We start from the raw sequence: 13,678 nt of genomic DNA, 5'->3' as shown, positions 1-13,678 counted from the left end.
AACTGCCTCATAGCTTGAGGCTGTAAACTTTTAACTAAAGCACATAAAGCAAAGAATTAACAATTTACCACCTGCATTCAAGGAGTTATAAACTGTGGGTTTAAGAATGATGCCCATAGTAACATAGACTGTCCCCATGATTTTCTTTTTAATTTTGAAAAATGTGTACACCAAAAAGACTGGAGCGAGAGTCTTCAGCTCCCTGATTGTTCTTTTCATTGATGTTTTCAGGATTCTAACTTCAAAGAAACGGCCTTTGTAAGCTCTGCACTTATATAACCCTATCAGTATGAAGGCTTACGACAAAAACAATACGCATGTACAAGTTTACTTGCCAGTGAGTTTAGGAAGAGTGTGTTCCCAAATAACCTCTCAGAAACTCCTGGATTCTGTCTGGGTGCTGTGACTATTAATCATTTTTTACTCGGAGTATCTTCTTTTAAAGACAATCAACTGTACCTTAGATGTGACAAATGCTAGAAGATTTCTTTCCCTTTTTAGTATCATTTTCAGAAAATAACATTTGTCTTCTTTACTGTAGGTCTTGCATTAAAATTCATGCATTCCTGGGGTGCCTCGGTGGCTCAGTTGTTAAGTGTCCAACTCTCGGTTTTGGCTCAGGTCATGATCTCATGGTTCCTGAGATCAAGCCCTTAGTCAGACTCCACCCTGATGGTGTGGAGCCTGCTTGGGATTCTCTCTCTCTCTCCGCCTCTCTCTGTCCCTCCCTGCTCACTCTCTCTCCAAATAAATAAAATTAAAAAAAAAAAAAGAAAGAAACTCACTCATTTCTAAATTAAGTGTGCAATCATGCATGATTCAGTCTAGAGGCTGAATATTCACTGGATTTAATAAGAATTTATTTGACCCAAATGTTGGGTCAGAAAGTTATCGTATTAAAAGTGTCACCCATCTGGGAAGATACAGCTGAAATATTATTTGGAGATGGATGAGTATTCTTTGGAGAGCAGAAAATGCATACATGTGTTTAAAAAATCTATCTTGCTACTATCTGAGTTGGGATTTCCAGCAGAGTTTATAAAGTAAAATTCTCTCAACAGTAAGGCTCACTGATTTTAACTTTTAAAAAAATACAAAGTAAAGTATGTTTCTGCTTTTTAAGCATATGAGACCTAGGACTTCATCCCTACTTCCTTTTAGTTGTTTATTCACTGAATTTCCTCTCAGATCAGTCACTTCTTATCTGTGTGAACCTTTCTCAAGTTACCTAACTTCTCTGTGCCTCTGTTTTTTTGGCTATAAAATGGGAAAGAAGAACAGTATCTCATCGTGCTTTTCTGAGAACTGCAGGGGTTTAGAACAGTGCTTGGAATAGAGTAAGTACTCTGTAAACAGTGGTGACCTTTACTTACTGAACATCTACTATGTGCCAAACAATGTAATGCAGGGCACAGAGCAGGCATAGCCATGAACAAACAACCATAAGTACATAATGTCAGGCGTGAGGAGTGCTTGAGGGAAAATAAAGCAGGGTAAGAATTAGAGAATTATGGAGATGTTATCTTTATATAGGGAGATCAGAATGCCTCTCTGATAAAGGAGTTTTGTTTTTGTTTTTTTTTTTTTTTAGTGCAGACCTAAAGAAAGTGAGAGTAAGGGATGTGGATGCTGGGGCAATAAGAACCCCAGGCAGAGAGAAGATAAAGTGCCAAGGCCCTCCTATGGAGCCTGGGGGAGGGCACTACACAGGAAGGAGGGAGGGGGTGGGTGTGGTGGTGGTGGTGGGGGCTGGAGTGGAGACCATCAGGCACAGTGAGAGCACAAGAAGTCCAAGAGGCGAGGGTGGGGACGAGAAGGGTGCCTGCCATGGAGGACCTTGTTGGTCAGGCTGGAGACTCAGGATTTTTGTCTTGCTGAGGTAGAAAGTCACTCTGGAGGGCTCTGACAGAGAAGCGACATGAGTGGGGAAAGCAGGAGCCTGCTGCACTAGTTGAAACCACAGCTGATGGTGACTTGGATAGGTTGGCAGGGGTGAACAAGTTCAATAATGCTAATACGTGTCTCCACCCTGGATTTCCCCTACAGATACTCCTTTAACTGGCATTTATTGAACACCTACTAAGTAAGGCATTGGGATGAGACATTTTATAGGGGTTATTTCTTACAGTGATGCACAGATCCTTAGATAAAATATAGTAAGATTAGGATATTAGAGCTCCAAGGAATGTTAAAAATCATCTATTCCAACTACATTATTTTGCAGCTGTGGAATTAGAAATTCAGAGAGATTGAATGATTTACCCAAGATCAAACAGTTAGATAGGCCAAGAGAATGGCCCAGGACTCAGTTTTCCTTACTGTACAAAAGAGAACTTTCAAAATTAGTGTCTTACTGACTTACAAAAATAACTTAAAGTCCCTTATTTAACTTATTTCCCTTTGCTTCTTCTGATTTAAAAATAACAGCAGCAAAACTTTTTTCAAACTTGTTCTCATTAGGTTAATATTTATGAGAATCATTTTTAAAATGAATACTTCTGAAGTTTCTAAAATAACTCTTTGCCTTAGGAAGTCTATATAAATGACTATCGCCATAATCTATTGACTGGCAGTTCTGCAAATCTATCATGGATAGAAAGACCACTGACTTTCTGTAATTACTTTAGTATGCCAATCTCTTACCAAAATAACTTCTGTAGATTAAAAACAGTATTTGTCATATTCCAGCATGGGCTCAGTCTGCCTTCGCATAATTAGCCACTGTAATAACTTCATAATACTGCCTATTCCCAAGGAAAGGAGGACATAGCATAGAGTCAGTCTTGGGACAAATAAAGGATTTAGGACAGTGAAGGACATTTTATTTCTAGAGTAAGCAGGAAATTTCATATACTTCCAACTACTCTATTTTCTTGATTTTGTATAACTCACAGACATTAAGAAAGAAAGAAAGAAATGTTACTGAGGATAATGTAGAACTTGATAGGAATGTTCTGAATTGTGTCTTCTCTGAGTAAGTGATGAGTAGATATCCTAGTATGAAATATATGCTCTTTTCTTCCCCCCAAGGCCAAGTATATCTGAATTTTGGTTCTCACCACTACACTCAACCCTCCCTCTAGCACCCTAACGCAGGACTGCCAAAAGGCTACAGCTTTCTTTTTCCCTTTGGAAAACTTGTTAAAGATTTTAAGCCCTGGAGGATCTGAAATATAACCCCGATCCAGGGAAGAACATTCTAGAAAACTGACCGGTGGGTAGTCAGGCTTGTTCCCGAGATGGGCAACAGAGTTTCTTGTAAGGTAATAAGTGTGAGAAGAGCCATTTCCCAATCATCTTGTTCATTCCATGCATATTAGGAGAGAGGAAAATTCAACTGAGGGCCAACTGTCCCCTAAGAATCCTTTAGTTTAATTATGACCACAGTAGATTAAACGTCTGTATGACATCCGTGTTAGCTCCGCCGCTCCTGCTCTTGGCCGTGAAGAAAGGAAACACTTTCACTACTAAAAAGACAGGGAAGCATGCTCTTGTGGTTCTAAAACATGGTTGAAAATTCAATTTAACTGACTACGAGGCCAGTGTGCTTCTTATAAATGAACATCTCTTTGCTGCTAATTTTGTGCTATTTTACCTTTCATTAAAAAAAGTAATTCAGGTTAAACTCAGCTGAACAGCAAAAAGCTCTTGATATTTTGAAGCATTTTGGAACAATTACTTTGACAGGAGCCCTTGACAGTTAAATGACTCCGTTAAATGAATGTTATAGAAGACACATAATGATTTTTAGTGAAATATTGAATTTAACCACAAATGAGGAAAAACCAGTCATAAGCACTATGGGTATATTTGAATAATAACATCTTGCTTATGAACCTCAATGGATTCTATAATTTCTAATAATCATGCAATCAACTAGTTAGCTGGTATGTTTCCTATCTCAGTGCTCTCAATTTAGTTTTGGTTTTTGTTGTTGTGTTTTAATCTGAGAAATCAATGTGTAAATTTTGGAAATGGCAGTAAGTTCCTCTTCCATCAGTAGGGTATTTTAGAAGTAGGCAATTAATGATTGCCATCCTGCCAGTTAAGTCTTCCTCTTTCCTTTTTTCCATTTGCTGAATGAGATTCTTTCACAAAGTAAAAAATCAGGAAAAGGCAAGAGCCTGCTGCCTGAGAATGTATGAATTCACTGGCTGCCAGTGTTTCCTCCATCCGTGGGACTCCAATATTCCTTTTCTTATTTTATGGATCGAATGTGAGATAGTATCAAGCCTTTTACCTGTTTTCTCATGACTAATGACCAAAATATGTACTGAAATAATAAAACTGGTACTGTTCAATTCCCTTTTTAAATTCAATCTCAATATAAGTGGGAGTGCCCGTGTATGGTGGTGAAATCCAGCTCATTATAAAATTCTGTTTTCTGGAGAAGAGGAACTAGAAATCCTTGCAGACTGAAAAAACCATGTGGGTGAAGGGTCTGTGGGGACATTCAGGTTGAAGAAACGAGTCGAAAAAACAGTAATGTTTTTGTCTTGTTTGTCTGGCAAAGAGTGGTGAAAAGTCAACGCCAAGCATCCTGGGTAGTATTGCCTAGATCTCTACACGCTATGTGCAGCCACACTTCTGGATTCTTTCAAGCACGTGAGTTACATGTACCCATGTACCCACTGCTGCCTGCATTCACCTTCATACAGCAACTGCCTGTTTACATCTACTCCCCAGCAGATGGTCACTCCTTCAGGACAGGAGTGTCTTTTGATCTTGCATCCCCCAACATTTCTGAGCCACGATAAGTTGCTCAATAAATGTACTTTTGAACAAGAAACGTTTAACTCCTTCAGCTGATACTGAAAATACTTGGAAAAGGCCAGATAGTTTCAATGTGTGACACTAGTCAAGTCCATACATACAGCATGCTGACTAAATTATTACTTGTAAGCATACTAACTCAGAGTGTGGTTCACAGACCAGTAGCATCACGTCACATTGGAGCTTTATAAATATGGAATCTCAGTCCCCGTGGCAGACTACCTCAATCAGATCTGCCTTATACCAAGATGCCCAGATGACTTATGCAAAGTATGAGAAGCCTTTACTTAGCATATATGACTAGTACGATGCCTGAAGAAGTGATGGTGTCCATTGTGGACAAGAACCAAGGCCACGGCAAGATGAAAACTACAGAGGTCAGCTTGAGAAACTTTTAGAGCTCTCTCAGGACAGAGGCACAGGTGGGAAACTCACTTATACCAGTTCCTTTGGAACTTTCTCGATACTCTTCACGCTTTTTCCTGTTTAAAGACACAGCTGCTCTTAATAATTGTCTTTTCTCCTTGGTGCAAAGATAGTATTTATCGCCAGCATGCTGACATTTGCAGGAGTTTTGGCTTTCTCCACTGCAAGTGTGGATGATTGAAAGGATATTGCTGACACCTGAATAAGAAATCCAATGACTCCAAGCTATGTAAATTTAATTATTTCCTTTAATTTTTTTTTTCAGGAATCTCTTTTTATTTTCCTCAGCTTTGGAGAAGTCCTAGCAATTTTCATTTAAAAGAAATACAAGTCAGCAGTGGTTCACTGAACAGGCTGACACGCAATTTCATAGGGGGAGAGGAGCTGTGTCTTTAATCTAATTTGTGCTCTCAATTCCCAGCTAATGTATCTAGGGATCCTGATGTATGCATTTACAAGGAGACATCTGTAGTGCAGAGTCCAACTCTCTGCAATTCTCTGAAACATGGGTAAAAAATTAGTCTGGGTTCTTGTAGCTGCCCTACAACACAATAAATCTTGATATACTCACAGATGTAGAAATATTCCCGGCCTGGCCTGAATTCAAATCCTAGAGAAAAGGGTGTGAAGAGCTGGAATTTTTCAGAGAACTTCAGTGGTCCATTTGGAGAGTGAGGCCGGTTACATTCCCATCTCTTGAACCCCTTGGAAGTATGGTCGCAGGCACTGTAGCCATCAAAGTTCACCATGTAGAGGACATAACGCTCAGTCTTATCTTCTGGGACCGAGTCCTCATAGTGAGGGCAGAAAACATCCAGGTAGTCATTGATACAGACGTCGATGTGGTAGTCACCCCTCTGGAATCTGTTGGAAGAAGAAGACAAAGATGAGATTATTCATAAGGAAAAGACTTTCTGCTTGGAATCAGTGGTGGAATAACTTTAATCATGCTGGTGCTAAGAGATTTATTATAATAAGTTTTTATTGCAGCCCATTATGATTCAGGATATGTTTCTATTCCAAATACAAGCAACAACAATTTTACAGAGGAATTCTATTACGTTTGTTTCAAAACACGCTGAAAATGGAACTCTTCACATTCATCTTAAGTAGTTAAGATACTGACTTGCTGTTTTCCTTTCATTCTTAAAATCACATATACTGAAGCAAAGTTTTGATATTTCAAAATAGTGTTTCATTTGATGAGTGTTTTTGAATGAATGAATAAGTCATTTAAAGAACAAATGAATGACTGAATTGGTTTTGCTATAATTGCGACCATTCTCAATTTTCTATGCAAATGTAGAGAACTAGAGTTATCAAACTGAGAGAATTAGGACCATAAAATTTAAAGGTTGGAAAGAAAAGTCCTAGGACACTTCCCCATTAGAGGAAAATAAAAATCTAAGGCATAATGTCAAAGCAGTGAGTGATTGAGCTCGACCAGGAATGGTGACTTCAGGTCCTAATCAGCTGTTTCCATTAGTGAATCTGCTTACGTCACAAACTCATTTCAGCTGATCTCTTTTGATGCCCCATCCCTTTCTATATTAAGAAAATGAAAACCAGCTAAATCAAATCATCTTCCTCCCCTTCCCCTCCATTTCTTTTAACTTTATAGGTTGTGTCCTAGGGCTGGACTGACGACACAGATGAACACAGCAAACCCAGGACCACTTCCATCCTGAAATAGTTAAAATAACACACACACACACACACACACACACACACACACACACACACACACACACCTCACCTTACACACTGCACTGTCTGTTTCAACTCTTACCTTACAAAAATTTTGAGTATTTGTGTTAACTAATATGTCTTTCCCGATTGGATGAAGAGATTTCTCAGGAACTAATGATGTGTGAAACAGGAATTGTTACGTATACTGCTTTCTAAAGTCAGCACAGAAAAGTCTACAAAACCCCTCTGTTTTTAGCTAGTGAGGAAATTCTCTGAGGCCTTAGAAGATTCATCATAAAACTATGTTACTGCTGAAAGACAAGCTGAAAGACAAGCACCCATCAAGCCATGTAGTCTTCAAGTCAGATGGTCTCAGTGTAAACATGTCAGTGAGCTGGTCTACTCCATTTTTGGACACGCCTACATTTTAGCCAGTGTCCTCGTATATGGAGCATCAATTTGCTTCTGTGTAATTTCTATCCAGTGATCCTACTCCCACTGCCTGACATCGCCAAGAACAAATCTAATTCCTCTTCTACCAGGCACTCCATAAAACATTTGGACGTGTCAACTAGGTCTCTGTATCTTCCTTTCTCACTACGTGAAAATCCTGACTTGTTTGGTTATTTCTGTTCCCAGGCTCCTCACATTCTAGATTCTCAACTCTCCTTATGCTCTCTAGTTTCCCAGTGTCCCCTTAAAATGTAGCCCCCAAACACAACAGACACCTCCAAGAGGCTGTTTTGACCAGCATTCAGCCCAGGAGATATACTACCACCTTCACTCTGGATACTACACATTCATTGAAGAAGCTGAGATTCCTTTCTAAAATGCAACGTGATCAAAGTGGACACTACTCATTTTAGTGAGTAACCTCAATTTAAGGACTGGATTGCTGCTGGTAGGGTGGGGGAGTCATAAACCGTCTGACCCTCAGTTTCCTCATATGTGAACTGGAACAATAATGAGAATCTGCCTTGCTAACCTCACACAACTGCTTCAAGTCTCCGATGATGAAACATCTAAAAAGCACCATGTGAATGTGCAGCACTATTATCAGGATATATTAAAGCATATTAAAATCGATAACTAACACAATACTAACTCTTAAGCAACATCAGTAAATGTATACGACAACACCAACGATAATCCCCGTGTCCCTTTTTAAAAATAATATAAAAATCCTACATTCTGTCCTCACATATCAAATGATCCACAGAAACTTCCATTTGATCAATGCTTTTGAAAAGCAGCATGCTGATTTATACGAGGAGAATAAGGAAAGATGATCTGATCACTTTTTCTGTTAGAGGGTCTCAAAATGCATAAAAATTTAAAAAAAAAACCCACTTGGAAGTATTTATTTCTTTATATTTACAATGATCACGGAACTAGGTTTACTCTTTCTTCATTACTGGCAGACGATGATTTGTCAAGATGCAAGGAAAGCCTGTGTTGCTTTTAAAAGATTTCTGAACATCAAGGTAACATCACTGCCAAAGTACAAAGAAAAGACACTGCAACGTTCAGATAAAAGGGTGCTGGGATATGAATCATCAGCACTCAAAGTAGCCTGACAGTTCTGGCTGAGAGCCAGGCAAGAAATGCAGCAGGAGGCAATGCCCAGATGCACTTTATATTATTATATTATTATTATTATAGATTTTAAAGACATTCAAGGGGGAAGTTTTTCCTTTCCCTAAGTGTCACTCATTTGAGCTTCTACTAGCACCTGACACTGCTTAAAAGTGTAGGGAAAAAAAAATTAAAACTGCCACTGTCCAGACTCATTTGTTTATTGCTTTATTCTACAAATTGTCTGATTTTTTTGATGCCCTGAGTTTACTTTCCCTTTTCCAACTTTTCTCCCTGTTAATGCTGCTTAAGTTTCAATAAAATAATCCATGAGATTGAAGACACATTTTATACTGGGTTGACCTTTTCCCTTTCTGATGACATTATACTCTGTGTGGGGTGTTCAATGAATCACTGTGGAGCCTATTTTGAGTATGTGATCACTCCAGCGGTTAGTAGTTCTACCCCTCTATCCACATGATAAAGATGATGAGTCACCATAGAATCAACTTATGCTTCTGTTTCACATCTTCAATTTGTATAAATTAGTTTAATAATGTAATTTCCCCCCAAATGGACAATATAAATATAAAAAACATCAATAAACAAAAACTCATAAAAGGCATTTCTATAATATACCCAAGTATGATCCAAAGAAAAGTTTAGGGTTATATAGGGATAGATATTACCCCAAATCATGCTCTTTGGCTACAAAGTAGTACTGGACCATTCTTTTTGGGCCTTACTGTGAAAAGGCACATATGTATGGCTAATATAATTGTTTATTATGTTATATTCATTATCTCGATTTAATCTCCATCATAAATCCTAAAGAACACTATAGTATTGGTACTCCCGCTTAAAAATGAGGATACTGAGACTGAGAAGTTAAGCAATGTGCTCAATGTCACCCAACTAGTAAAACGTGGAGGCAGAAGTCAAGCCCAAGCATTGAAACCTCACTCAGAACTGAAGTTCTTTATTATTCTACTTCCAGAGAGAGTAAATTGCTCAAGTCAAGTTCTTAGGTCAACCCTTTATTCCCCCAGAAAGGCAGTTCTAATTCTTGATGGGGTTTCAGTTCTCTCCTTCATTCACTGATGCAACAAACACTTGCTGCATCCAGGATATGCTGTGTTATGGCTTTACATGTGTTGTCATATGAAATCCTTATTAGGTAGTTATAATTAGCTTTATTTGAACAATGAGGAAATGACACTCAGGTTGTTATCCTCTTAGTTCATTTTCCCCCCCCACAGGAAATAAGCAGCAGAGTTAGGATTTCAACCCATATCTTATCCGGCCCTGAAGTAAATTCTCTTTCCTGCTAAATGCAATGGTTCCCAAGTTTTACCAGTTGTTGTAATTCCCCTGACCTGAAGGAGCCCTTTTAAGGGTTTTGGTGCCATTGGGTTCCCTTATGTTTACATTGATCTTCTAGGGAAGTCTGCTGCAAGGTGTGCTGGCCCTGCTCCCTCCCCACTCCATTGGTCCCAAACTCCTAAAATGAAGGGTGTGTCAGCATCCAGAATACATCTCAGATCGCAGGGTTAGCTCCTGACCCGTGTATACCAGTCTGTTCTTTCACAGAAGAAAGTGCTATTAAGCTCAGTAGCTGCTGACATAAAGGCATCTTTTTTCCCCCCATCAGGAAACAGCTTTCATGAACTTTAGTTCCTATTAAAAGAGCAAATTCAAACCTAAGAAGAATGATTCCACATGACAATATTTACAAATGTTATGGGCAGCACGGCCGCCACTTTAAACGCACTGGTAAATTTCTTGGAAATTTTCTTGTAAAGGTCTCCCCTTTATTCCTTCTCTTTAATTCCATCCACTCTATCTGTGGTGCTCTTCCTCTCTGAAATCATTGCATATTATGAAGCGTAAGAATTTCTGGCTCCACACCAACAAGCCAGCAATAATTACAATACAATCTCTACTAAATTATCACAGTGGCTTACAATGTAAAAGTATGCACCGGTACCACACTTAGAAAAGTGATTGCGTTTGAGTAATATGATTACTGCCCTGTGTTCTCATAATACAAAAGTCTCAAATGCCAGGAAACATCTTGTATGCATAGAAAGACAGTCCTTGTTCTCCACTGAGTTGCACTGCTACAGGGCCAGTGTTCCACTTAACATACAATATATATATATACCCTGTTGTAGCAAGAATACATTATATACATTTGCCAAAATTGGACAGTAGGCTGGTTAAGAATCAATGTCATATATATATGTGTGTGTATATATATATCATTATATATATATATATATATATATATATAATGAAAGGGTCATCCTAGTTAATTAAAAGAAGGAAAATTCAGTATGGCAACTAGTTCTTTTTTTATCAACTCAATTACTAAACATGAATTATGCATTTTATGGTAGGTCTTGATGTCCCAGAAGCTGCCTGAAAGGTTGGATATAAAAAGCACATTTCACAGCTACTGATAGCAAAAGTAACAACTGAAGTTGGGATTTCAACTAGAAGGTCTATTTGCAGACATGTGTGTCTTAGTTTGTCTTCAGTGTTTATCTTCAGTGTTTACCTGATGACATGCCACAGCTAACCGTAGTTTTGATTATACCTTTAACACTATTGTTAATATCCCTCTCCTTATTTAACTCGTCTACAGAGAGTGATTCATGACTTGGACTCAAACGAAATAAAGACACAGATAAGGAACAGTCAACAATTTGCCTTTTCATTTAAGTTATCAACAGTGCCCCAGCTTTGTCCCCAGACAGGGACCAAACATTGCTTCCTGACCAGAGTCAGCAAGAACCATGAAGACTTCCCTCGTTCTAACCAAAGAATTCATCTGCAGACTGAAAGAAGCGCCATCTAGTACTTGAATACTCTGGTCCTTTACCAACTTCAAATGGAAGGCCTCCACTTACTGTGACGCGGTCCTTGGTTCCTCTCCACTCTGGTAAGTAGATGTGCCCTAGCTTTCTTTCTCAGTGGATGGTTCCTCATGCCATTGACCTTACGTCCTCCTCTGCCCCATATGCTCGTGTACTGTGGATACTGACAGCTGGGAGGGCTAACCGTGAAGGGCACGTGGGCAGCGCCCCGGGTTTCGGGCTGCAAAGTAGCAGCACGATAACCATCCTTCTTTGAGCTCCTCTTTAGCCCCTTTCCCCTGCGGTGTGCCTCCTCTCCCTCCTTCCTCATCTGCTAAAGCCAAGATGCATTTCATTTTAGTAACTGGAAAAGGAAGGGTATGGTGCATATTTAAAACATTCTAAATTGGCCTTTAGCATATGTTGCTGGCACAGCAGAGAGCCTGCTTCCAGGGAAATATGTACTGAGGTATTTTATCAAGCAGCTCCTGAGTGAAGTTTCTTCACTCCATAAATATAGAAACAGCATTTCTGAAGGGAGACAGAGTAGTTATTAGAGGTTAGGAAGCTGTGAGACACTTTTATCCCCCTTTCATGTAGTGTTTTAAAGTATTCAGTAATGAAAATGTTATTTCTCATGAACTGGATAGTTGATTATTACATTTTAAATGCATTTTAATCTGTCAAAGGGGTGATTGTCTTAATGTTCCTATTTGAACAGAACTACAATGTCACTTCTTTAATTACAAGGCAACTTAATGTATTACATTCTGAAATTGAAATGTAAAAGAAGGATATGATTTATGGTCAAAGATTAAGGAAATTTATCAGCTTAGGGTTCCTCCCAAATTTTGAACTAAATCTAGAGTGAATATATCTTGGCAGCACGGTCTTTTGACTCTACTCTTATTGATTTAAAGGCTAATTTGAGAGTAAGATGTCTCTTCTTAACCAGAAGAATTTCTCATTTGTCCTGGAAGTCCTAATGGGCCCTCGACAGACATGGGGTTTGGTTTATAAACACGTTTCGCGAGGAGACGGGCAGGATGGCAGTCTCTGTCGCAAACATGTCTCTCCTTGTCTCCTTCTGTTATTCTCTCAGCACAGAATGCAAGCCTTATGGCTTTCATATCCTGAGTCTGAAGATGCTCTTTTTGTTTTGTTTTGTTTTCCTGCAGAGGTTAGAGCATGAAATACAAACAGCAAATCAAACTTAGGGTAGATGAATAATAGCACCTGGGGGCTGAAGCAAGATTTGTTTTGCTGGTTTTTAATGTCTTCTTTCTCTCACGGGCTGAAACATGTCTGTCATCCACATGCATTGGTAACTGACCTTCATTTTTGGCTCTGAGACGGAGTCCTGCACAGTTTCACCACTACCAGGCCAGCTGCTAAGGCTCAATGAAGTAAGTATGAATGAGGTTTGATGACCAAAACACATTTCAGGCAGTCGAATCCACTCTTCCAGGCTCTAGAACATACCAATCCCAACTGAATTTCCCAGAGAAGTGGAGATTTACAGGCTAAAAAATATTCAAGGATGAATTTCAGAAACGTTTCTTACTTATTTTTGCAGTTAAAGCACTGTATGCCATAACACATACACTTGTACCCAACGGAGCACAAGATAACTGACAAAATAGTTAGAACTCGGCGCTGGTGTTCTATCTATCCATTAATATCAATTCCAATAAAGTTCTTATGCATGCATGTTTTGGTAATTATAAATTCTGCAGCATAAGAGCTTTGCCTTGAATTCAGTAACTGCTGGTGATGGGAATAAGATGTAATTTGCGTGGCCAGATATTTGGAATTCATTAGTGCTTTAGTACAGTAACCTGTCACCTTTTTTCTTTCCACGTGTGTACGTAGGCGTACATGTGCTTTAACAGCAAGCGGTTTAAAAATTTCACAAATTGGGGTGCCTGGGTGGCGCAGTCGGTTAAGCGTCCGACTTCAGCCAGGTCACGATCTCGCGCTCCGTGAGTTCGAGCCCCGTGTCAGGCTCTGGGCTGATGGCTCAGAGCCTGGAGCCTGCTTCCGATTCTGTGTCTCCCTCTCTCTCTGCCCCTCCCCCGTTCATGCTCTGTCTCTCTCTGTCCCAAAAATAAATAAACGTTGAAAAAAAAAATTTCACAAAACCTCAACTAGCTTTTGTTTGTTGCTTTTCTGCTACAAGTCACATCAGTCTGAATGACTTTTTACAATTGGTATCTCCCAAGAGTAACACCTGTTTCAAGTACAAGGCCCACAAAATCTTCTCTCTTCCAGTGTTTTAACTCATTTGGAGTTTGTTTTATTAGCTTGACTGAGGAGCTCCAAAGGAAACAAAGCATTAAATTGGCAGAGCCTAAACA

At 39.2% G+C, this 13,678-nt stretch overlaps 1 protein-coding gene across 2 annotated transcripts in view; it reads right to left on the bottom strand.

The window, feature by feature from the left end:
- The window catches only part of EFNA5 (ephrin A5), a 277,399-nt gene that overhangs the window by 42,970 nt on the left and 220,751 nt on the right, over positions 1-13,678 (bottom strand). For both annotated transcript variants that reach the window (XM_040447090.1, XM_040447082.1), the window contains exon 2: positions 5,771-6,063. In XM_040447090.1, the coding sequence (XP_040303024.1) occupies positions 5,771-6,063 (293 nt within the window). The remainder of the gene's footprint in view (positions 1-5,770; positions 6,064-13,678) is intronic.

The sequence above is a fragment of the Herpailurus yagouaroundi genome, unplaced genomic scaffold, assembly GCF_014898765.1.
Source record: "Herpailurus yagouaroundi ecotype Mexico unplaced genomic scaffold, PumYag 29, whole genome shotgun sequence".
Lineage (NCBI taxonomy): Eukaryota > Metazoa > Chordata > Mammalia > Carnivora > Felidae > Herpailurus > Herpailurus yagouaroundi.
This window is presented reverse-complemented; position numbering and strand designations above follow the sequence as displayed.